Genomic DNA, 24,888 nt, shown 5'->3' on the forward strand with positions numbered 1-24,888 from the left:
TCCACCAAGCTGCCTGGGGAGACAGCAAACACCTCCCCCGCCATGCTAAAGCAACAGAGAATGCCACACACACCTGGGCATGCAGCAGGCAGGATCTGGGCCAAGCGCAGGCCCCACCCCACCATTGGGGGGACCCCAGGTGACCCACACAGGCCTATCACAGCTCAGGATGGGGCAGCAGTGGGGGAAGAGAGAGGGGAAAAATGCTGCAAGACCAGATTCATTCCAGCACGGAAGCCGTCCAAGCATTTGATATCTCCTGAAAGTCGTCTAACTCTATGTTCACTGGCCCTCTGGCAGTCTCTCAAGTCCTCCTAGATGTGGATTGGAAGGGTAGGTAGGTGGGGGAAAGCTCTCCATCTAATAAGCCAAAAATGTATTAAAACTGCCACCTATGGTCTCCTCATCTTGCAGCCTTCAAGACCCTTACTTGACCAGAAAGGTCTGATGTTTCCATCCCTTGCCTCTCGAGGTGAAAGGACTATAGGTAGGTAGGACATTGGGGAACAAGTTCCAGGGACTGGATTTTAGAGTCTCTGTGTCAATCAGAGAAGAGCGTGGGGACAAAACCGGAATCAGAGAAGAGCGTGGGGACAAAACCCTACTCTGGCGCCACCTACTGTTGGCCTCCTTGCCCTTTGCCACAGCAGCCTCAATGGGCACCAGCTGCCATTGAGCAGTCAAGATGCCTGCCAGCTTGCAGGAGACAGGTCTGAATTTCAGCTCATTTTTAGATGAACAATTCCTAGCAAAGTTGAAGGGAGGCCCGTCAGGAGTGCCTCACAAGGACTAGCACCTTAAAACCATGTGGAAGAACAGAGCAAGAGACTCCCAGCTGAAATGAGAGAGCTTTCCTTTTTAGTATTAAAGGGTGTGTCATTTAGTTTCAGACAGAGGCATAGCTGTCAAAGTTTCCCTTTTTCTAAGGGAAATTCCCTTATTCCGAATAGGATTCCTCGCAAGAAAAGGGAAAAGTTGACAGCTATGGACAGAGGTGCCTCCTTTCCAAGGAGGCCATTCAGAGAAAATCTCATTCCCTTCTCTTTCAAGACAAACCTATTTGCGCTTTCGGAAACATGGCCAGCCTTTGAAATTCCCACTTCTCTGAATTTTGCAAGGCATTTCTCCAGCCCAGCAATGAGTACCAAAAAAATGCATGTAACAGTGTAAAGTGTGCATAAAGGCACACATAATAGAATATCAGAACTGTAGGGTTGGAAGGGACCCCAAGGATCATCTAGTCTAACCCCTGCAATGCAAGAATATCTTCCTGAAAAGGACATACTAAAAATGCATTCTCTATTAGGGTGGGATTTCTTTGCAAACACGAGTACAGTGGAACCTTCATTCTCAAACAGCTTAGTTGATGAACAAATTGGCTCCCGAACACCAACAAAGCCAAAAAAGTAAGTGTTCCAGTTTTTGAACGTTTTTCAGAAGCCGAACGTCCGACGCAGCATCCGCTTGAGTGCAGGAAGCTCTTGCAGCCAATCGGAAGCTGCACCTTGGTTTTCAAACGGTTTCAGGAGTCGAACAGACTTCCAGAATGGATTAAGTTCGAGAACCAAGGTTCCACTGTATATTAGGCAAAATTGCTCACCCCAAAATTCGTACTTTAATGCTGACAAATTTTCACAAGGCCTTGTTTTTCAGTTGCAAACCGATGCGGAAAACTCTGCTTAAGATGGGGGTTGGGGGTGGGGAAGAAATGAGAAAATTTGACAGACAGAAATGCCCATCCTTGGAGTGCAGACGGCAGGCCAAGAGAAGAAAAACCCAAGGCAGGCTTAACACCCTCCGTCGCTACCTGCCGACACATATCTGCCACACTCAGGAGCGAGAGACAGAAGCCCTCTGGCGCATTTTCCTCCAGCTCGCACCCAGAACGAGTCACAACAGTTTCACGCTCGTCTCCAGTAATGCATATGGTATGTGGTCTCCCCCATCTCCCTTTGCCCTGAGGCTAGAGTTTATCTCCAGGTTAGGCAGTGGAAGTCTAATGGCAAGGAGAAGGCAGTCCATTTAATCGTATCCCACCCAGTTGGCTAAACTCTCTCTCTCTGCTTATATCCCAAGGATAAAAAGGTAAGAAGACATAGGCTGTTGGATCAGACCAAAGGCCCATCTATCCCAACACCCTGTTTTCAGAAAGACTAATCAGGCGCCTCTGGGAATCCTATCAAAAAGGATATTGTAGAGTTGGAAGACGTTCGGAAAAGGGCAAGCAAGATGACCAAGGGAGTGGGGAGTGACACCCCCAACAAGAAGATGGGGCTGTGGGTTTGAGTCCCAGTTTGGGCAAAAGATTCTTGCATTGGACTAGATGAGCCTTGTGGTCCCTCTTGCAGCTCTACGATTCTGCATTCCAAGGAAGATGCTCTACCATGGAGCTATGGCCCTTCTCCAAAAGTTACACAAACCTCCCACTTGCCACAGCCCTGGCATCTCAACCACAGCCTGCTGTAAATATGTAGGGATGCCAATCCCTAAACAGTCTCGGCCCATTATACCTGAAGGAGCATCTCCGCCCCCATCATTCTGCCTGGACGCTGAGGTCCAGCGCCGAGGTCCTTCTGGCGGTTCCCTCACTGCGAGAAGCAAAGCTACAGGGAACCAGGCAGAGGGCCTTCTCGGTAGTGGCACCCGCCCTATGGAACGCCCTTCCATTAGATGTCAAAGAGATAAACAACTACCTGACATTTAGAAGACATCTGAAGGCAGCCCTGTTTAGGGAAGCTTTAAATGTGTGACGTTTTGATGTATTTTTAATCAAGCCGCCCAGAGTGGCTGGGGAAACCCAGCCAGATGGGCGGAGTACAAATAATAAATTATTATTATATAGTTATTGTTATTATTATTATTATAGCCCTTTTCAGGGATCTCGGAGGCTGTCTTCCACTGAGTCAGCTCTAAGCTCGGTACTGTCCGTACTTCCTGGCAGTGGTTCCCCGGGATTTCGGAAAGGGGTGCTGGAGGTGTCACAGCAGATGTGCCATTGCCATGGAACGAGCTCCTATCTTGCCTCTTCCTGGCAGGCAGCACCGCTTCGCTCCCTCCACGCACAGCTGTAGCCCCCACGCGGCCAGCTGGATTTAAAAGGAACAGGCTCGGCAGGAACTTTGGATGCTGATAAATAAGCAAGGCCCCCCTCCATTCCCACCCCTTCTGAAGGACAAGCTCAAAGAACTGCGCCTGGTGAGTCAGTCTCTCTCTCTCTCTCTCTCTCTCTCTCTCTCTCTCTCTCTCTCTCTCTCTCCCCCCCCCCTCCCTCTCCCTCTCCCTCTCCCTCTCTCTCTCTCTCTCTCACACACACACACTCTTCGGGGACTCCCAGTTGAGGGTCACCATCAGAACGACATCAAAAGGACAGCTGTGCCGGGAAGCCCAGACTTAAGAGAGGCCATCCTCGCCTCCAAAAACTGGCCCTGGAGACACCTTTCAATGAGGGCTCGTAGGATAGTTTGCCCTGCTTTATTCATTTAATTTTATTTATTTATTTATTAGCTTTAGGTACCCCCCCCCATCATAAGATCTCAGGGCAGCTCATAGAATAAAATAACACGGGATAAAAACAAGTAAATAACTAAAGGCACAACAGCAAAACCTCCCCTTCCAGAAGATACATTTAAAAGGCCTGGCTAGTGAAGCCTTTTAATGTGTAATGTTTTATTATGTTTTTATATGTGTTAGAAGCTGCCCAGAGTGGCTGGGGCAAGCCGGTCAGATAGGCAGGGTACAGATAATAAAATCTATCTATCTATCCAGTTCCGTTTTTTCCAAAAAATGTTTAGGGGTACTCCCATTTTGACTCAAGAAAAATACCATTTTACAGTTCAAATCGGGAAAAATAAATACAGTAAATGGACAAAAGTACAAAAATTCACAAAATGTTCAGGGGTATGCGTACCCCTGAGTCTCCCCAGAAAAAGCACTCTATCATCTATCCATCTATCTATCATCTATCTATCTATCTATCTATCTATCTATCTATCTATCTATCTATCATCTATCTATCTATCTATCTATCTATCTATCTATCTATCTATCTATCATTTGCCTACTAAAGGCCTTGCTGAAGAGGAAATGTTTTTGCCTGGCACCTAAAAATATAAAATGAATGCTACTGGTGAACCTCCCTGGGGGGAGCATTCCACAATTGGGGAGCCACTACAGAAAAGGCTCGTTCTCGTGTTTCCACCCTCTGGACCTCACGTGGAGAAGGCGCACAAAGAAGGGCCTCAGAGGATGAACACAGAGTCCAGGATGGTTTCTATGGGGAGAGGTGTTCCTTCGGGTTTTGCGGTCCTGAGCCATTTAAATCATTGCTTTGACTTTGCAATAATAAAATAATAATAATAATAATAATAATAATAATAATAATAATAATTAATAATAATAATAATGTATTTGTACCCCGCCCATCTGGTTGGGTTTCCCCAGCCACTCTGGGCAGCTTCCAACAAAGATTAAAAATACATTAAAACGTCACACATTAAAAACTTCCCTTCAGATGTCTTCTAAATGTCAGGTAGTTGTTTTTCTCTTTGACATCTGCTGGAAGGGCATTCCACAGGGTGGGTGCCACTACTGAGAAGGCCCTCTGCCTGGTTCCCTGTAGCTTTGCTTCTCGCAGTGAGGGAACTGCCAGAAGGCTCTTGGGGTCCCTTTGCAACACTACAGTTCTAGGATTATATTATATTTTATACCCCACTTTCCCCCACAGATGAAAGGCTCTTCCAGACTGGTGGGGCAGGAGCTGCAGGTGCATTCTGGAGCACGCCATTGATACAACAATAGTTGATACAACAATATTGATACAACAATAGTTACTAGGGGATTCACGATGGACTGTCCACACATCCTTTCCCTTTGTTAACTGCTCTGCGTTGCTCCCTCTGCCCCCGTGCTGTCTGGAGCACAGCACAACAAAAGCGGGCCAAAAACAAAAATCAAATGAACCGGAAAGTTTTATGGCATGAAAATGGACAGGATCTCAGCAGGGCACACGCATGCTGGAAAATGAAGCAACACATCTGCCCCACAAACCTCTTGCAGGTGCAAAAACAGTATTGACAGCAGGATCGTGTAAAACAGCCCTGACACCATCATTACAAATTCTCATGGCTGTGTGATGAAAAGGATGTCTGGAGGGGCCCAAAATCTGTCTCCCCCCAAAGCAGCCCAGGTCCATTTAAAACAATAAAATAAAAATAAGGGAGGGAAAGAGAAATCGTCGGGATCCCAGAATACAGTGGTGACCTGTAAAATGGTCTTTACATCCTGCTGGGCCCAAACTGCAGTTGTCCTGTATAGAAGTTGCACAGAATTAATGTTTAATTTGTGCACTATTTAAAAGCTTTTTTTTCCTTGGGGGGGGGGAGCGGAGATCTCAAAATCTCGTACATTAAAACAGGGGTGGAGAACCTCAGCCCAGAAGTTAAATGCGGCCCTCCAGGCCTCTCTATCTGGCCCTGGGGGCTCTCTTCAGAGCACACCCCTCACTAGTCGTTCTTCATCTCCTCCCAGAGTGTTTTTGCCTGGCTGGAATGTGTCCCTGAGCTCTGATAACATCTCTCACTGGCCTGGATGGTGCGTAGAGAGGGGTGTGTCAGCGTGTGGAGAAACTAGCCTTTTGCACAAAGGTCACATTTGCATTGATCGCTCTGCCCACGTTTGCATCTGCCCCCCCCCCCGGAAGGTTGCCCCAAAGGGACTGCAGCCCTTGAAGTGAAAAACAAATAATTAAAATTCCTCTCCCTTAGACATCTGGAAGGTAGCAGAGAGGCCACAGACAGGCACTCACTCACTCATCCCCTCACATGGAGGGAACCTGGAATATGCCCTGAAGCAGGTGAGCAAGGTTTCAGAGCAGACCACCCAGCTGATGCTGTAGCTGCGGATTTCCTGCACTGGCAGGGGGTCAGGCTAGATGGCCTCTGGGGTACCCCCGACTCTCTGATTCCACAGTCCCAGGGCAGATAAAATGATCACAAGGAGATCTATATGGTTTACAGTGCAGGCCTGTACAAAGCAAGCCCCACACAGTTCTGTGGGGCTTACTCAGCACACTGGCTGGGGCTGATGGGCACCAGGTTGGCAATGGGCACATCTACTGACCAAGGCTGGGCCCGACCCAGTACTTACCAGCTGTCTTTCTGCTTGACTAATTGCTCAAGCCTATACAGTGGTACCTCGGGTTAAGAACTTAATTTGGTCTGGAGGTCCGTTCTTAACCTGAAACTGTTCTTAACCTGAGGTACCACTTTTGCTAATGGGGCCTTCCACTGCCGCCGCGCCATTGGCACGTGATTTCTGTTCTCATCCTGAAGCAAAGTTCTGAACCCAAGGTACTATTTCTGGGTTAGCAGAGTCTATAACCTGAAGCGTATGTAACCTGAGGTACCACTGTATGTGCTTCCTCAGAAATAAACACTGTGCTCGATAGGACTTACTCCCAAGTAAGCCTGGAGTGGCTACTACAGCTTAGGCTGCCTTTCATTGATAAAGGCGGTACCTATAGATCGAATTAGAAGTGAATCACACACATTATCTTAGAAATTCCTAAACAACAACCCTGTTTGGCAAGGTTGATATTTTTATACCTATTTTTATATCTATTATAGGCAAAAGAATGAGACTGAGAGGGTGGCTTTCCTTAGAACCTTCCCCCAATGTCAGTGAATTCACCAACAGGAAAATCCCTTTGTGGATGGGGGGAGGAAGAAATCGCACAATCTGATATAAATAAAAGGGGCAGTATTCAGAATCTGGTAGAAAATTTCAATGTAATTTGGGATCAAAAGGAGCTATATTTGGACAGCAGAATTTGAAAGGTAGACTCTCATGAAAACTGCTGAATTATAACTCATCAAGAAGCTCAGCACTATTCATTTGGGTCTGAATAAAGATAATGTTTCCCTGTATCATTGAAGATCTTGATGCAATTATCTTAGCTGTGCTGAGTGAATCATCACTGGTTTGCTGCTGCAAAGGGTAACTGTGCATATTTCACATACATTTAAGCACCAGCTCAATTATCACCAACTGCACTTTTTTGTTTGTTGGTTTTGCATCTCATTGCCTTTCAGCTATCACCTAATTCAATTATCACCAACTGTACTTGTCTGGATCTCATTGCCAATCATCTCCCACCTTACATTCCCCTCCTTTCTTTCTGGCCTGTCCTGCCTCCAGCTGCCAGCTGAGATTCTGCTTCATCCACCTAAAAACATGGACTTCTTAAAGTCCACAAAAGCTTCTGCCACAATACATACATTGTATAGGAGTGAACTCCTAGGCACCACAGTCCCTTCAACCCCCCCAAAAAAATATATTTGAGAGGGCTGGGATCCCCCAAAGGTGATGGGCGTTGCCATTCAAATGGTGAGTGTGCACCATGTCTTGTGATTGATTATGTGCTTACCTGCCTCTCCTGATATTTTATTCAAGTCAGCACCCCTGTACATTTGTTAGTCTGTAAACTGTCTGTAAAGTGGGACGCGGGTGACGCTGTGGTCCAATTGCATTCAGGAATAACTGGATTGGGTTAAACCACAGAGCCTAGAACTTGCCGATCAGAAGGTCAGCGGTTTGAATCCCTGTGATGGGGTGAGCTCCTGTTGCTCGGTCCCAGCTCCTGCCAACCTAGCAATTTGAAAGCACATCAAAGTGCAAGTAGATAAATAGGTACCACTCTGGCGGGAAGGTAAACGGCATTTCCGTGTGCTGCTCTGGTTTCGCCAGAAGCGGCTTAGTCATGCTGACCACATGACCCGGAAAGTCTATCTGGGGACAAACGTTGGCTCCCTCAGCCTGTAAAGCGAGATGAGCGCCGCAACCCTAGAGTCGTTCGTGACTGGACTTAACTGTCAAGGGGCCTTTACCTTTTTAAAGTGTCACAGGGCTCCTTCATGTTTTGCCTGCAGCAGACTATCGCAGCTACCCCTCTAGAAATACAGTGGTACCTTGGGTTACATACGCTTCAGGTTACTTACGCTTCAGGTTACAGACTCTGCTAACCCAGAAATAGTACCTCGGGTTAAGAACTTTGCTTCAGGACGAGAACAGAAATCGTGCTCTGGTGGCACAGTGGCAGTGGGGAGCCCCATTAGTAAAGTGGTGCTTCAGGTTAAGAACATTTGCTGGGTGCAACAGCAGGAGAGAGCCAGGGCACTCATGTCCTGCCCAGAAGCATCTGGTTGGCAACTGTGGGAAGAGAAGATGTGCCAAGCTGGATCAGGCCAGAGGCCGGCCATAGCCCAGAGTTCTCACAGGAGCCAGCCATATATATACCTATGGGAAATCCCCCGCAAGCAGATCCTAATGCAACAGAATTCAGTACAGATGTGTCCTGCCTCTGACAGTGGAGGAAGACCGTAGACCTCATAGCTAGTAGCCAGTGATAGTCGTCTCCTCTGTGAACTTGTCAAATCCTCTTTTAAGGAGGATAGTTACCTTTTGTGGGAACAACTTTATGTGCTGAGAAACTGGCGCAGACAGGCCTTTGGTCTCATACAGCAGGACGGTTCTGGTTCTTCTTATCTTTTTTTACTCAATAGGAGATGCTCTGTTCATTCCTCCTCCACCACCTAGCAGCTTTGATACACCAGTCAAATTGCATTTAGTTCATCCAAAGTGAGGTCAAATCCCTGCCACGAGTGCTACCATGGAGAATGCCAACTTTGCCCATACATGGGAATAGAAAGCTGCCTTATACCCACTTGGACCCAGTGGTCCAATATTCTCTCCATTAGTCACCAGCAGTTTTCCAGAGTTTCAGATGGGGGAGAGTTCCAGTCCTAGCAGGAGATGCTGGGGATCGAACCTGGAACCCTCTGCATGCAAAGCAGATGCTCTAATCGCTGAGCTACAGCCCTGTGCTTGTACGGATCACACCAATTGTGACTGTGGAAGGGTGATGGGGGAGAAATAGGGGGCCTTGGTTAATCCCTGCTCAGAAAATTTCAGCACAACACCACTGCCCTAAATACATATCCACTCAAACTGTTTGTAGCTCTGCTCCAAAGGACACTGAGGAGTCCTTGAACTTGACTTCTCATGCCTTGCTCTCAACCACATAGGTGTAATCACTGTTATTTGAGACTCTAAGGGGCTAACATGAGGGAAGTGCTTTAGCCTGCAAGAAATAATCTGTGCACTCAGAAAGCACGCATGTCACACAGAATGCACATATTAAACATGCACAGTAAACACGCCTGGCTGGCGCACGTTGGGACTGATAGGATGGAAAGGAGGGAGCCCAACAGTAGGTGGCGCCAGAGCCAACAGCAGGCAAAATGAATTCATTCTAGTTTTCTCCCCATCCTTTTCCCCTGCTGAGTTCTGCAAGGGCAACACTGAGATTAAGGAGGAAAGGGAAGCTGACAGTCAGGTCCACCTCTTGTACTGCTTGTATGTCAGGTGGCAGGCAGGCAGAGTCGTGTGAAATCACAGCGCTTCAACTCTCAGGGCTACCCCCATCCCCATGCAGCCTTGCAGCAGGCATGTGCACAACAACAACAACAACAAATGCAGATTGGATTGTTTGCTTTAAAAGCCATGGGTTGGTGTTGGTAATAAAAAACAGCTGCAGGGGGTTAGGGCTTGGGGAGGAAGGAGGAGGTATCTAGGACTAGTTGCAACACCCAGCACCCCAAAAACTCCTGCAACAAATGCAAAAATGGCACTTGCAAACTTGCAGCAGTTAGCACCGCAAGGAAATTCAGCCAAGGCCCCTTGTGCAAAATGTATTGCAATGAAATGGCTTGTCGAGAAGCTGTGGTGGGGAGAGGGGTGCTTTAACCCTTTCTCACCCCCTTCTTCATTTGCTCTGAATTGCTCACAAACAGTCCTCCACGTAGATGGCAAAGGCACTTTTTTTGGGGGGGGGGGGCTCTGTAGGAAGGCAAGAGCACTGGGGAGGCAGTTTGGAAAAGACATGAAGCAGGCAACAAGTGAGGAAAAGGGTTAACCACACACGTACACACATACACTGCCTTTGCATTCTAGATTCACACCCCCCTCTTTTTTTCTTAGAAAAAGCAGCCTCCAGGCATCTCTTAGATGTGTAGCTCCACCCTAAGCTGGTCACAAATCTACAAGTCAAAGAAGCCATGCATTATCATCATCACTATTTGGAGAAGGACCATGGCTCAGTGGTAGACAGAGCATCTGCTTTGCATGCACAGTCCACTCCCTAACATCTCCAGGTAGGGCTGGGGGTGTCCCCTGCCTGAAACCCTGGAAAGCTGCTGCCAGTCGGTGTAGAAAACACTGGCTAGATGGACCAATGGATCTGACTCAAGATAAGGCAGATCCCAAGGTTTCTATGTCTGAAGGGAAGGGCAGTAGAGCACCTGCTTTGCATACAGAAGGTCCCAGTTCAATTCCTGGCATCTTCAAGTAGGGCTGGGGATGTCCCCTGCCTGAAAGTCCGGAGAGCTGCTGCCAGTCAGTGTCGACAACATTGGCTAGATGGACCAACAGTCTGACTCTGCATAAAACAGCTCCCTACGTTTCCATTATGAAGGAGATTTGACATCTCTACTCCACCTTTTCCCTGCGCTGAAAATCAAACATAAGGCGTCTTGAAAATAAATACAGTGGTACCTCAGATTACATACGCTTCAGGTTACATACGCTTCAGGTTACATTGGGCAAAATATTGGGCATTGCATGGGGTTGGATTACATATGACCCTCATCGTTGTTGTTGTTGTTGTTTAGTCGTTTAGTCGTGTCCGACTCTTCGTGACCCCATGGACCAGAGCATGGACCAGACCATGACCCTCATGGTCCCTTCCAACTCTGCCATTCTATTTCCTGTATATTACACCCCAGAATCAAATAAGCAAAAGCAGCAAGATCCCACTTACAACTTTAGAAAAAATTATTTCTTCCACTTGTGTAGGTTACAACCAAGTTTAGAACAAGCATGGCTGCTGGATCAGGCCAATGGCTATCTAAGTCCATCATTCTGTTCTCCCAGTGGCCCACCTGGCCAGGACAGCAACTCACCCCACCTGCAATTCCCAGAAACTGGAATTCAGTGGAATACTGCCTCTGGCTGTGGAGGTACAGCCTACCCATTGTGGCTAGGAGCCATCAATAGCTTTATCCTCCACACATTTGTCTTTGAAAGCCACCCAAGTTATTTGCCATCTTGGATTCTTCAAGTTAATCATCAACCCAAATCAGCAATCTATGGTTAATTATGCATGGTAAACCACAAGCTGGATAAAGCATGCAAGCCAAACATTTTTGACGCTATTCGATCTACTATGAATAGATTCACCCTGCCTCTGCCCATGTCGGGGAGAAAACCGGAAGCCTTAACAGGTGCCCCCCCAAATAGAACCCCCCCCGATAAATGTATTTTGTCCGTTTCTGTGGCCTCTGGGATTTCACCCTTCTTCTGTGCCCACCCACTCTTAAAGCATGAGGTCTAGTAACTTGACTGATGCTTTTTAAATGAAAAGCTGACTTGTAATATTTGAGCCGTGTACACACGGTGAATGGGGTGCAGAACCATCACGTTCCTATAGTTCTACAAAATAGATGGGCCTACGGTGCAGTTTAAAGTCCCGCAATGGCTTGCCTCAAAACAGGCACCAACCCCCAAAGAAATCAGACTTGTTCACAGCTTTAAATCAGACCATTGCTAAAGCAGCTTTGAATGTCGCAGGTAGCCAAGAGTTTTTAACTAGGTAGGAAAACCCTTCCATCTGGAGAACACCAGAGATTGGTAGTGACAGGCGACAATCCCATTCTTCAGTTATCTACTGCAATGCCACAAGGAGGTTAGCAAAGAGTGACATTGGGAGATAGGAGACTTTCACAGCTCCCTCTCTTAAGATCTCTTGCAAAGACACACACTATGAGTCCAGCTACTTTTGGATGGGGTAGCAGATGCTATTGCAAGCAGCCCAAGAACAGAAAACTTCAAGCCAATGAACTGAGCCAAGTTGACTCAAAGGGCCAAATAGGGTCTCCCTCAAAGGACATACAACAGGGCTCTTAGACATTGCCCTTGCAAACTACCAGATGCCACAGTTTCTTGCTTGGCTTCTCTTGAATGCTACAGAGTGCGCCAGCACATAAAAAGAGCCTTGCTGGTGGAACAAGCTGGTGGCTCGTCTAGTCCCTCAATGTGCTATCACAGAAGCCAGTCAGCCAATCACAGAAGCACGACCCGACCACAACAGCACTCTCCTCACCTGCGACTCCTAGGCAACACTGCTTCTGACAGTGGCAACAGAATATTTTTCTTAGACTACATTTTGCTGGATGAGCAAGCACAACAAGGCACCCTTCTGGAACCCAGACGTATGAATCAAGCTGCGCAGAACCTCCGAATTCTTCAATGTTACATCAGCACCGGCTTCCAAGTGGGATTTGCTTCTATCGACAGGGCGGAGCGACTTTAGCAAAACTTGAGCATCGTGGGTGTTCGACGGGAAAATGCTAACAGGCTAAGTGGGGAGTTAACTGCACAGACTCTGAAAGCTTGAGAGATGTACATTTGTGCGAACAAACAGCACAACCCTTGCAGTATACACAAGCCCCAGGAAGTGTCTGCTATTCCTCTCCTCGGCACCCAATTTTCTGCAAGCCTGGAACCACATCAAGGTCTTTCCCCCTTCTACAAAAAGTGGTATTGTCCACAATAAAGTGAACAAGAGTCCACACACTCTGAACAGCATTTAGAAAGACCCAGAGGACAGAACGGGTAGCAGAATTCACGTTTGGGTTAAGCAAAGTTGGAAGTACAACAGGTGGCCATCAAATTCACAATCTTATCAGCCCTGGTGCCCAACTATTAAACCAACTGAAAACAAAATAAAACCTTATTTTGCAAAACTTTTAAACTCAATCGGCTTTAAAGGCAGAGGTCTTCACTTCCAGTCCTTGCTCATTTTTACTTAAAAAATAAAAGTTAGTGGATTTTATTGCTTTTAGAGATTAAAAAAGTTCACTCAGAGAGATTGCACAGCAATCACTGTTTTATCAAGGCTAATAATATTAACTTAATTATGCAGGGTGTGTGTGTGTGTCAGATTTTCCCATGAAGCCACACCCTCTGTTCCGAAAACTGCTCTGCAATAAGTTCTCATTTTTGTTCATGAGAGCCTTTCGCCAAGGCACTCTGGCTAACATACATCAGGTTATTTCATGTCACAACGATCCCACAAGGTAGGCCAACCTGAAAAAAATCACACCAGCTCTTCAAGTCTGGCCCTCTGTCTGCTGCCCATGTTCCAGGAGTCAAAGACCATCAATAAAATAAAATAACACAAATCAGCTTCTGGGGCTAATGAGCTCACAGCACACTAAGCCCCACTGAATTCAGTGGGAATTCTTCTGTCCCATTGAATTCAATGGGGCTTACTCCCAGGGAAGTGAGCATAGGATTCTAGCCTGGGAGACCTACAGCTTTGACACGCCTTGGAGCTTCAGTGAAGGGGTTCTGACGGGCAAGAACCCCGATGCTGGGATAGGGAACGTCACAGCAAGGGCGGGGGGAACAACCACAGAAAGACTGCCCTTGAGCGCGTGCAGAAGGCGCCCTCGCAGCCTCTCGGTGGAGGTCTAGGATTGGATCTCTAGGCTGCTTCGAGTCCCGAAATACTATTGGCTACAGAAGGACGACTTTTTAAACAAAACGTGCGTTTGCAGCTAAGAGCAGAGCAGCGCGCCTCGCTCGCCAACCCTGGCTCCTCGAAGGGACCGAGCGCGCGCCAGATAATTCCCAGAAAGAGACCCCGTCCAGGCAGCGGGGTCTGATGAAGTAGGCAAATGGGACCTGTTCGGGGTTCCAATCCCCCTTCCCGAGCAGGGTGAAGCCAGGCGACACGACCAGGGAGGAAGAGGGAACCTCGACAGCTCCGTCTCCGCCGCTGCCCGCAGACTGGCTGGCTCGGCGAGGCTGGCGCTTGCTCCGGCTGCCGGCACCTGCTGCAGGCGAGGGCGGCGTCGGCAGCTCCCGGCGGCCCCTAGCTCTCCTCGGCCGGCGGGCCGGGCTCGGCTTCTCCTCCGCCTTCCCTCCCACCCCGTCGCGGCGCCCGCACTCACAGCCAGTTGCTGGCGTTGGCCGAGAAGGCGGCGAGGATCAGCAGCAGCAGCGAGCGCAGGAAGTAGCGCGGGCTCATCCTGGACGGCGCGGCCGGGCGGGCGAGCGCGGACGGCGGGGCAGCGGAGCCGCGGCTGCAGGAGGCAGGGCCGGCGTGGGGCCGTCGGCGGCGGGCCGCAGCGCAGCCGGACCCGTGGCCGCCCGGGCTCAGGTGCTGCTGCCGCGGCCGCCCGGCGCTCCGACCCGACGGCTCGAGCAGCAGGGCGCAGCCGGGGCTGATGCGCCGGCGGCAGCTGCGGAGCCGGACTGTCAGCTCGGCCGGGAGCTCCCGGGATGGAGCGGCGGGCGGGCGGGGCGCGGCCCCAGGAGGCGGCTCTCGGGGCGGGACCGGGACACCCCTGAGGCGGAGCGCGCGGCGCCCGGGAGCCGCCTCGCCTGCTGCCGTCCGCGTCCCGGGCCGGCCCAGCGCGGCCCGAGGGGGCTTACTCGGGAGTAAAGCGGAGCGGAGCCCACGCGCGGGCTACTCCCGAGTAAGAGAGCGGGCGTCCGGGGAGGCGATCGTCCCCAAGCAAGTCTGAACTATGCCTATTTCCAAAGCACATTTCTCTTCTTTCTCGTTCTCTCTCCCTGCAACTAGAGCTCTTCTGGGTTATTCTGGAAATGCGCTAAGCATTCTGCACTAGCTCGGAGAAGCCCTCTTCCTTTTATTTTCACCACATGTGTTTTCTCGAAGGGGAAGTGCTTGCCTGAAGCCTCTCCCATCTCTCTGCCTTGGAAGTCCAAACTTCCTGGATGTGTGGTTGCAGGGACTTCTTAGCCTGGGGAAGGGTGGAAGTTGAGAAATAGGGCACTCTGTGCATGATCAGAGGTGCCTGGGTGGTCTTGCTTTTATTTGCTTCCTATGGTAATAGAGCTGACAGCTCTGGCAGTGAACACAGCTTTAAAGGATGAGCTAGGGGAATGGCTAAAGAGCAATGGTCTGCTTCCTATGTGAGCTCATTTATGAAATGCTGTGGGTTAAACCACAGAGCCTAGGACTTGCGAATCAGAAGGTTGGCGGTTCGTATCCCCACGACGGGGTGAGCTCCCCTTGCTCAGTCCCTGCTCCTGCCAACCTAGCAGTTTGAAAGCATGTCAAAGTGCAAGTACGTAGATAAATAGGTACTGCTCCAGCGGGAAGGTAAACGGCGTTTCCGTGTGCTGCTCTGGTTCGCCAGAAGTGGCTTAGTCATGCTGGCCACACGACCTGGAAGCTGTACGCCGGCTCCCTCGGCCAATAAAGCGAGATGAGCGCCGCTACCCCAGAGTCGGTCATGACTGGACCTAATGGTCAGGGGTCCCTTTACCTTTACCTAACTGTTTCTTAAGGGATTGAGACATAAACTGTACTGTACTACCTTCTCAGCTGTGAAATGTGTTTGGTGTAGAGCTCCGCCCACACAACCCCCTCCTTCCTTTTAAAGGTCAAGTTTCCAGCCCTCAAGGCCACAGAGAGAGAAGGTTGAAAGTCTGCAGGCCTTATTGCCAGGGGAAACCTCAGCTGCACAGGGGTGGGGCTGAGCAGGTGAGAGTTCAGGGACAGCTGCAGCTCTCCCCTTCCCCTGGATTAGCAGAACCAGCAATTTATGCAAAATAAGCAGAATTCCGCTAAACTGGGTATATAGCCGAAGGTAGAACAAGGAAAACTGGCATGGGCTGAAACGCCGGGCAGGCCTTGACCTGTCCTACAGTGGTGGTTCTTTCTGCTTTTCAGACTTTTAAAAATCCATGCAGAGAAGGCCTGCATTCCTTCCATTGTCTCCTTGCCCAGAGAGAGTAGCTGCAGTAGATCAGTAAAAGAGAGAGAGAGAGGGAGAGAGAGGCTTCCAATACTTGTTTTAAAGCCCGTTGCCTTTCCCCAAAAGCCTCAGCTTGGGCTTGCACTGGTAATAGGATGGGGAACTGCTGGATGTCCACAGATTCCAGCTGCAATCTTGCCTGACCCTTGGCCATGCTGGCTGGGGCTGATGGGAGCTGTAGTCCGGCAACACCTGCAGGGACACAGGCTCCCCACCCCTGCGGTGTTATTTTGGTAGAAGAAGGGTCATCGGAAAAGATGTACCATATAAGCTGCTTTGCACTGAGTGAGAACATTCGTCTATCTAGCTCAGCATTGTCTGCACTAGGAATCATCAATGTGGTGCCCATGGGCACAATAGCACCCATAAAGATTTTCATTGGTCTCCCTGGGCAGGTCCCCCAGATGCTGAGCTCCTCCTCCTCCTCCTCCTTTTTCTTCTTCTTCTTCTTCTTAAAAAGTCCATAGGCCACTTAGAATCATAGAATGGTAGAGCTGGAAGGGACCCTAAGAGCCATCTAGTCCAACCCCCTTCAATGCAGGAGTAGCAGCTAAAGAATTCTTGACAGATGCCCCCACTCCCCAAACTTACCAGTGAAGAAGACGCTACCACCTTCCGAGGGAGCCCATTATCATCTCAAGCAGCTCTTTCTTAGAAACAATGTAGTGGTTTCCTTGAAATGATGATGTGATGTTGTATATTTTTTCTGGTGCTGTTGTTATTAGGCAGCAGAAGCATCAGTGTCTCTCTCTGTATGTAATCAATAAAAAGAGCCTGGCTGCTCAAACAGCCATTGGCTCTGGCGCCACCTACAGTCAGGCTCCCTGTCTTCCACCCTACCAACTCTGTTTTCCTTGGAGTTCTTTGTGTGTGTGTGTGTGTGTGTGTGTGTGTGTGTGTGTGCGCTTTTGTAGTGGCTTTTGCTGCTCCCCTCCTCCCTGGAAGGCCAAACATGGGCAGGTGGGCACCCCTCCCAATCAGCAATATTATTGTTATTGTTGTTATCTTTATTATTTGGGCTTTTAAAAAAACTTCTTCCTCCAATGAGCCAGCAGTTGTGGTATATGTGGAGTCCTCACATTTCACCCTCACAACAACCCTGTAAAGTAGGTGAGATTAGGAGGCAGTGGGTTGTATCCAACAGCAGTCCTATTTGGAGTAGATCCATTGAAATTAATTGGTCTAGACAACTTATTCCTGTTAATTTCAATGACTCGCTTTGGAGCTAAGAAAAGAATCCACACATGTGATCCACACATCCACATTTCCCCCCTTAGCTCTCTGGTCAAAATCCAGCGCCTTTTACATACTGACCCCTAAGAAATCCATGTTCGCTAGCTGAGACGTAGCTGACTACTATTTCCAAGGGAAAACTTGGAATAGACTGCCAGTGAAGCGCAGAGGTGATTTTGAGGTCTTAGGCTCTTAGCAGTTGCTTGACTAGCCACTAGAGGGAGACATGATCACATATAATTTAAGACTTGAGCACCATCCCCCTTTGGGGCTGGGCCTGAATATCTCCCACCCCCCATACCAAGGTTAGAGAGTTGGACTCTCACAACCATCATTTCTGGAACAGGCTGACGTTTAAGTCGGCCAGTGCTGCAGCAACTCATGATTCCTCATCTTGTTCTGGAGATATGGAAGGCTGGTCTCACTGGTCTGGAGATGTGGAAACCTTCTTGCTATGTCTGGATAGGGTTCTGAAGGCCTCTGAGGAAAGGTGGTCTTCCCCCTTCCGACTGATGGCAATGGGTGGGGGCAGACTACCATGCTTTGACATGACTAGATCTGGAAACTGGTAAGTATCCCAAGTCCATGTTAAAAAGAAGAAGTGGGTCCACCTGGATGGTCCTCCTGCCCCATTTAAACTGTTTTCAGAATCTAAGACAGGCTTCCTCAACCTCGGCCCTCCAGATGTTTTGAGACTACAATTCCCACCATCCCTGACCACTGGTCCTGCTAGCTAGGAATCATGGGAGTTGTAGGCCAAAAACATCTGGTTGAGGAAGCCTAATCTAAGACCACCTTCAGCTTGATCTCCCCTGGTCCAATCTTCCCAGCTGCCTGCATCTTAACCAACAAGCACATCTGCCTAGAGTGGCAGAGGAATGACGCTCTACATACCATGCTCTGTGGTTGCATCCTGCAACCACAGTGTGGTGTAGTGGTTAAGAGTGGTAGACTCGTAATGTGGTGAACCGGGTTTGATTCCCTGCTCCTCCACATGCAGCTGCTGGGTGACCTTGGGCTAGTCACACTTCTTTGAAGTCTCTCAGCCTCACTCACCTCACAGAGTATTTGTTATGGGGGAGGAAGGGAAAGGAGAATGTTAGCCGCTTTGAGACTCCTTTGGGTAGTGATAAAGCGGGATACCAAATCCAAACTCTTCTTCTTCTCCTCCCTGCTGGATCATCTGTTTTTCACTGCGGTGCTGGCATTGGCATAGAGGTACCAAGGGGCTGGACACAGGGAGGCTGAGGGCCAACTTGTGCCTTGTAAGGAAGATGCCACAGTGTGAGTTTGGATGGTCATCTGACAGGGATTCTTTAGCTGTGATTCTTGCATTGATGGCCCTTGGGGTCCTTGTCAAATAATGCCTGGTCCCCATGAAATGGGAGGTGGCTATGCAGAACTGAACACAGAGCGCTTCCAGACTCTCACTGTTTTTGAGCGGGATTCAATCACATCCAGGCAAATTCAATCAAAGCACAATCAGTGCTGATTGGGGGCTCTTTTGAAACAAAGCCGCTTCCTTTGCAATATGGAAAATGCTGGGATCATCTATTCTCCCCAGAAACAAATGAGGACGAATACTCATTAAGCAAGTTGCCTGGATCCAGAAACATTTATTATGTTATTGTTTTACCATTCTCCTTGGCTCTGTTATCAGAGTCTATTTATTTATTATTCAAGGCGAAGCAATGCATATAGCTGTGGGCAGGGGATTGTGAGAGGGTGAATTGAAAGAGGAGTCACTGTATATTAAAAAGAATTTAGCAGGGTGGTGGTAGTGGAATCAAATAAACTATTGGTACCAAAACTGGCATTGACCTACCTTAAAGGTTTTTTTGCAAGGAATACTCAAGTGAACACAAGTTAGGGTTGGGTGCTGTGCTGTGTAGCCGGTTACCACATTTAAAACCAGAAGCAATCTCTGCTTATCCTCAGGCCTTTGTGGTGGGCTGAGAGTCACTTAAGTCTGGTTTGCTTGAGGCTGATCCAGAATTTATGATTAACCCAATAGCCAAATTTTGTGCAAGGCTCTGGGATCAGGGGAGATCAGAGCAGAGATACATTTCAGTATATAGCAATAATAATAATAATAATAGCAATAATGATGATGATGGGCTGGGTTCAAAGTGCCACATTTATGCTGATGGCATTTTTCTTATTATTTGCTTTTTCCTGTTGTTACTCATGTCCAACCTGTTTTGGACATTGTGACACAATTGTGAACCAAAACGGAATATAAGAACATAAGAAGTGTCCAGCTGGATCAGGCCAGAGGCTCATCTTGTCCCAGTTGGACACCTGCAAGCAAGACCCGAAAATAGATACCATTTTGGGCCTTTCTCTCCCTCCTGCATTGCAGTTACACTGACTGTTGCTCATGGTCCCTTTTCAGGTTTGTGTGTGTGTGTGTGTGTGTGTGTGTGTGTGTGCGCGCGCTAGGGCTTATTCCCCTGTCAGCAGTTTTCAAGTGTTATCAGACTGCAATCTATCCTTTCATCTCCACTCTAACTCTGTTGTGAAGGCTTCCGAGTTGTTCACCTTGGAGAAAATAACACCCATTTCTTCCTTTTGATGTTGTGAAGGCTCTGCATCGTGTTTAGGCTATTTCTCATCTCCATGATGCCCATATTCCTTTTATCGACTGGCAGAGGGCCTTGTAGGTAGTGGCACCTTTCCTATGGAACACCCTCCCATCAGGTGTCAAGGAGATAGGTTACTATACAACTTTAAAAAGACATCTGAAGGCAGCCCTGTATTGGGAAGTTTTTAATGCTTGGTGTTTTATTATGCTTTTACAGTACAGTGGTACCTTGGTTTATGGACTTAATCCGTTCTGGAAGTCCGTTCTTCAACCAAAGTGTTCTTAAACCAAGGCGTGCTTTCCCTTAGCAGCGGGGGACTCAATTTACAAATGGAACACATTCGACAGGAAGCGAAACATGTTCTGCTTCCAAGGCAAAGTTCATAAACCAAAATACCTACTTCCGGGTCTGCAGTGTACTTAATCCAAGTTGTTCATAAACTAAGCTGTTCATAAACCAAGGCACCACTGTATATGTGTTGGGTGGGGTACAAATAAAAATAAAAATAAAAATAAAAATTGGCTACAGCTGGGGCAGGATGCTGCAGCCCACGCAGTGATTTGCACCAAGGAATATGCCATGGCAGCCTATTAACCACTGATCCAGTTTTCTTCCATTGCCAGATATGGGCTTTAGATCAGCAAATGGAAACTGCTTAGTTTTGCTGCAGCCTGATTATTATTGGCTTGTGTTAACCTGGAGGTAGGCTTCTTCACTAGTGGCCCCCGGTGTTGAAGAACGCTCTTCCTGCTGATATAAGGGGTTGCCCCATCTGTATTGGCATCCTGCCGGCTACTGATGACACAATGGTTTAGACAAGTGTTTCCCCCATCTCCAGACTTGATTCAGCAGCTTTGATTTACTGTTTCGTTACGCTGTTTTAATGGGCTTGTCATATTGCAGGTTGTATCCAACACCAGCTCGGAGTAGACCCACTGAACTTATTTGATTGTGACTACCTTGGGTCCATTAATTTCAGGATGGACTTCGTTGGATACAATCCATTGTATTTGAATTGTGCATGTTTTAACACAATTGTTTTACTATGTATTTTAATTACTGGGAGAATCTTCTTTAAAAAAATTGTTATTCTTGTCATTTTGCTGTTCACTTTTGTTTGTGAGATACCTTGGCATTTCTTCCTGAAATGACAGTATATTCTTCCTCTTGAAATGAAAGATTATTATTATTATTAATTCGTGGTTTCCAGACCTGGTTGCTAAGGTGGACGTGTGATTACTTTACAGAAGACAGTCTTCCGTTTAATGGTGTCTTCTCTTTGAAGCGAATAGCAAACACCCTCAAGCCAAGCAGGAAATAGACTGTTCCCTTAGTTAACTTTGGGCTGCCTTTCTCGCTTAAGATTTTAATTCTTCCTCTGGACACCTTGAGAAGAAGACTTGAGCTGCAACCCCATGCAGGCTTTCTAGGGCACCCTTCCTCAACCTGGTGCCCTCCAGATATTTGGACTACAGCTCCCCTCAGCCCTCACCAACAGGGCCAATGGTCAGCATTAATGGGAGTTGCAGGCTAGACACAGGTGGCACTGTGGGTTAAACCGCAGAGCCTAGGACTTGCCGATCAGAAGGTCGGCAGTTCAAATCCCCGTGATGGGGTGAGCTCCCGTTGCTCGGTCCCTGCTCCTGCCAACCTAGCAGTTCGAAAGCATGCTAGTGCAAGTAGATAAATAGGTACCACTCTGGCAGGAAGGTAAACGGCGTTTCCGTGTGCTGCTCTGGTTCGCCAGAAGCAGCTTAGTCATGCTGGCCACATGACCCGAGAGCTGTACGCCGGCTCTCTCGGCCAATAAAGCGAGATGAGCACCGCAACCCCAGAGTCGTCCGTGGCTGGACCTAATGGTCAGGGGTCCCTCTACCTTTACCTTTAGGCTAAACATCTGGTGGGCACCACCTTGGAAAAGGCTGCTCAATGACACAAGTTCCAATGAGATCAATGTCAGTTATTTCTTAATAAACATGTGGACAGGATTCTGCATTTCATGCAGAAGTTCCCATGCTCCATCTCCAGCCCCTTCAGGGAGAGCTAAGAGAGGTTCCCTTCCTGAGACCCCCAGGAGATGCTGTCAGTCAGAGCAGGCAGTACTGAGGTAGATGGACAAATAGCCTGAGGGGAGGAGCCATAGCTCAGGGGAAGAGCACCAGCTTTGCATGTGGAAGGTCTCTGGTTCAATCCCTGGCATCTCCAGGTAGGGCTAGGAGAGACTCCTGCAGAGCTGCTGCCAGCCCGTGTAGGCAAAATTGAGCTAGATGGATCACACAGTGTAAAGCGACTTTCTATGTGAAGGATTGTGCTGCAGAACTCTGAAACGTCGGGCCAAACCTTGAAATGTGGCAACAGCCAGCACGGCCTACAAGCCTTGTGCGTTCCTGCCGTGTGATGAGGCCTTCATGGGAGCGAGCGAGAGCCCAGAAAGCTGACGAGAGTGATTCTGTTTCCTCCTCCTCCTCTTCACCCCCTTTTTGCTTCAACCCAGGCTATTTCTGGAGCCTTTTATAGCTGCAATTTGTTTATGAATACAGTAAACAGTCAGTGCGGTCCAGGCAGATGCAAACACACCCGCGGCCCAGGCAGAGAGGCGAGTTGGGCCTGGGCCACTCGGAGAGGAGAGCACAGCTGGCAGACGGTCGGAAGGTGCCCTTTCCAGAGGTTACAGATGTGCGCTGGACGTTTGTGGGGATTTATTGTTTCTAACAAGAGGCATTGGTTTATTCCTGAGGTAAGCTGTATAAATAGGAGGAGGGGGAGACGATGTTTCCTGTTCCAGCGCAAATGGGAAAGTGGCCTATGAGCATCGCTGCATTGGCTATAAAGCAGCAGTGGCTGGTGCCCATTAGGACCGGAGAGCAGGGAGGTCCAACAGTAGGTGGCGCCAGAGCCAATGACAGCTGGAGGCGTGGCATTGTAGTATTTATTTTACTGTATTTATTTATTAGATTTATATCTCAGTTTTCCTCCCCCTCCAAGGAGGTCAAAGGAGGCATCTGTGGTTCTCCCCTTCCTCATTTAATCCCCACAACAACTCTATGAGGTAGGTTAGGCTGAGAGGCAGTAACTGGCCCAAGGCCACACACCCAGTGTGCTTCCTGGCTGTATGGTGATTCAAACCCCGATCTCCTAGGTCCTCATTTGGCTCTCTATAACCCCCTACACCACACTGGCTCTCTTGTGTCATAAAATGTGAATTGGGTAGGTTTGCATCAGCAGTGCCATCTTGAATAAAATGGGGGGGGGGAGGAGAGTTAGTAAGCCTCGCCCTGCATAATCCATCACAAGATTGATTTGAATGGCAATGCCTATCAACTCTGGGCCCTCTCAAATATTTTATTGTGGCGGGGGGAGGGAAGGGACCTAGGAGTTGGCTCCTATGGCTTGCATTGACATTTTATCCCACAGTTCCCCTGCTCCCCTCCAGTTCCTACTAGCAACGAGTCTCTGAGCCGAATGTCAATTTTTGGCCTGACTAGATCCTCAGATTTGGGCTGATGCATTGTGTGTGCACTGGGTGCATAAGGGTGGCTGGAGCAAGGATAACAACAACAACAACAACAACAACAACAACAACAAACTTATTTATACCCCGCCCATCTGGCTGGGCCTCCCCAGCCACTCTGGGCAGCTTCCAACAAAATATTAAAATACCGTAATGCATCAAACATTAAAAGCTTCCCTAAACAGGGCTGCCTTCAGATGTCTTCTAAAAGTCTGGTAGTTGTTCTCTTTGACATCTGGTGGGAGGGCGTTCCACAGGGCGGGTGCCACTACCGAGAAGGCCCTCTGCCTGGTTCCCTGTAGCTTTGCTTCTCGCAGTGAGGGAACTGCCAGAAGGCCCTCGGCACTGGACCTCAGTGTCCAGGTAGAACGATGGGGGTGGAGACGCTCCTTCAGATATACTGGACCGAGGCATAAGAAGAAACTGGCTTCTCACAATGGCCAGCCAGAACCCCCAGTTTGGAAGCCCACCAGCAGGACCCCAGATCTCTGCCCACCTGCAATTCCCAGCCACTGGTATTCAGAGTCCTAAAACCTCTGACAGCGGAGATATAACTTAGCCACCGTGGCTGGCAGCCAAAGACAGCCTTCCCCTTCATGAATTTACCTAATCCCCATCAAAGAAAATCACAATTGTTAACCTAAGAAGAGCTGGCTTGATAAGGCCAATGGCCCATTGAGTTCAGCATCCTGTTTCCACAGTGGCCAACCAGATGCCTGTGGGAAGCCCTTGAGCAGAACGCGAGCACAACCGTAACACTTTGATACTGAAAGCGGAGTGGAGGCATTTTCGTGTTTGTGTGCGACATCTTTCCCTCCGGCCGGCCTTTCCCTTCATCTTCTCTCCTCTTGTTTTGCAACCAACATCCACGGAATAACAGCAGCAGCAGCAGCAGGATGCTGGAGAGCCAATTTCCTTTCCCCCGCTGGGGTCCGTTATCATTCATTTGCGCTCTGAAAGCGAAGGAGCGGCGAGGAGAGAGAAAGGGAGAAAGAGAGCAAACACCCCACAGAGTATTTCAAGCCCAGCACAATATATGGCTTTGTTTTGGAAGGGTTTCTTCGCATAAACCATCTCCTGCGAGGCTTCCTAAGAACAAACAAAAGAGCAGAGAAAGAGAGAGAGGGAGAGACCCCTTTAGCTGAGTTGTTGGAATGATTGAGGGTCTGGTCCAGAGCAATTCAAGAGCTCTCTTGAGAGGGCAAGGTGCCAAGAGGGGGTGGGATGGCAGATCTCCCACCCTTTGCCAAGGGTAAAGGACACAGACGGGTGTCTCTGGATAAAGGGAGGACAACCATTCATTGGTGGAGCTGCTCATTGGGGATGGGCTGCAAAGACTGATTGACTGGAAGCCAAGCGAATGCTGAAATGGAAGTCTAAGGAGGGGCAAAGTGAGGATGGGGGAATCCTATGTTGAAAGCGGGAGGCTGATCATTGGGCAGGTCCACCTAAGACAAGGCAAGGAGGCATGGTTTTTAACCGGGTGGCGGCTGAATGTGGCCCTCCACACCTTTCAATCTGGCCCCCAGAATTCCCCCTGGGCTGCAACCCACCCACAGTAGTCCTCCTTTGCACCTTCCTTGAGCTCCAAGGAGATTCTTCATTGTGCCATTGCAGACCCAAAGGAAATAAAACAAACCACAGAGCAAGTAGA

General features: G+C 48.7%; 1 protein-coding gene across 2 annotated transcripts in view; it reads right to left on the reverse strand.

Annotated features, from left to right (window-relative positions):
- WNT4 (Wnt family member 4) overlaps positions 1 to 14,196 on the reverse strand; it is a 51,585-nt gene extending 37,389 nt beyond the window's left edge. The window contains exon 1 of one of the 2 annotated variants that reach the window (XM_081871260.1): positions 14,070 to 14,196. In XM_081871260.1, coding sequence (XP_081727386.1) covers positions 14,070 to 14,146 — 77 coding nt within the window. In that variant the 5' untranslated portion in view covers positions 14,147 to 14,196. Of the gene's footprint in view, positions 1 to 12,214; positions 12,234 to 14,069 lie in introns of those variants that run through there. The other variant, XM_081871261.1, reaches the window with a different exon arrangement.
- Positions 14,197 to 24,888: the final 10,692 nt, after the last annotated feature.

Source organism: Podarcis erhardii, assembly GCF_964252035.2.
Source record: "Podarcis erhardii genome assembly, chromosome: 7".
Taxonomy (NCBI): domain Eukaryota; kingdom Metazoa; phylum Chordata; class Lepidosauria; order Squamata; family Lacertidae; genus Podarcis; species Podarcis erhardii.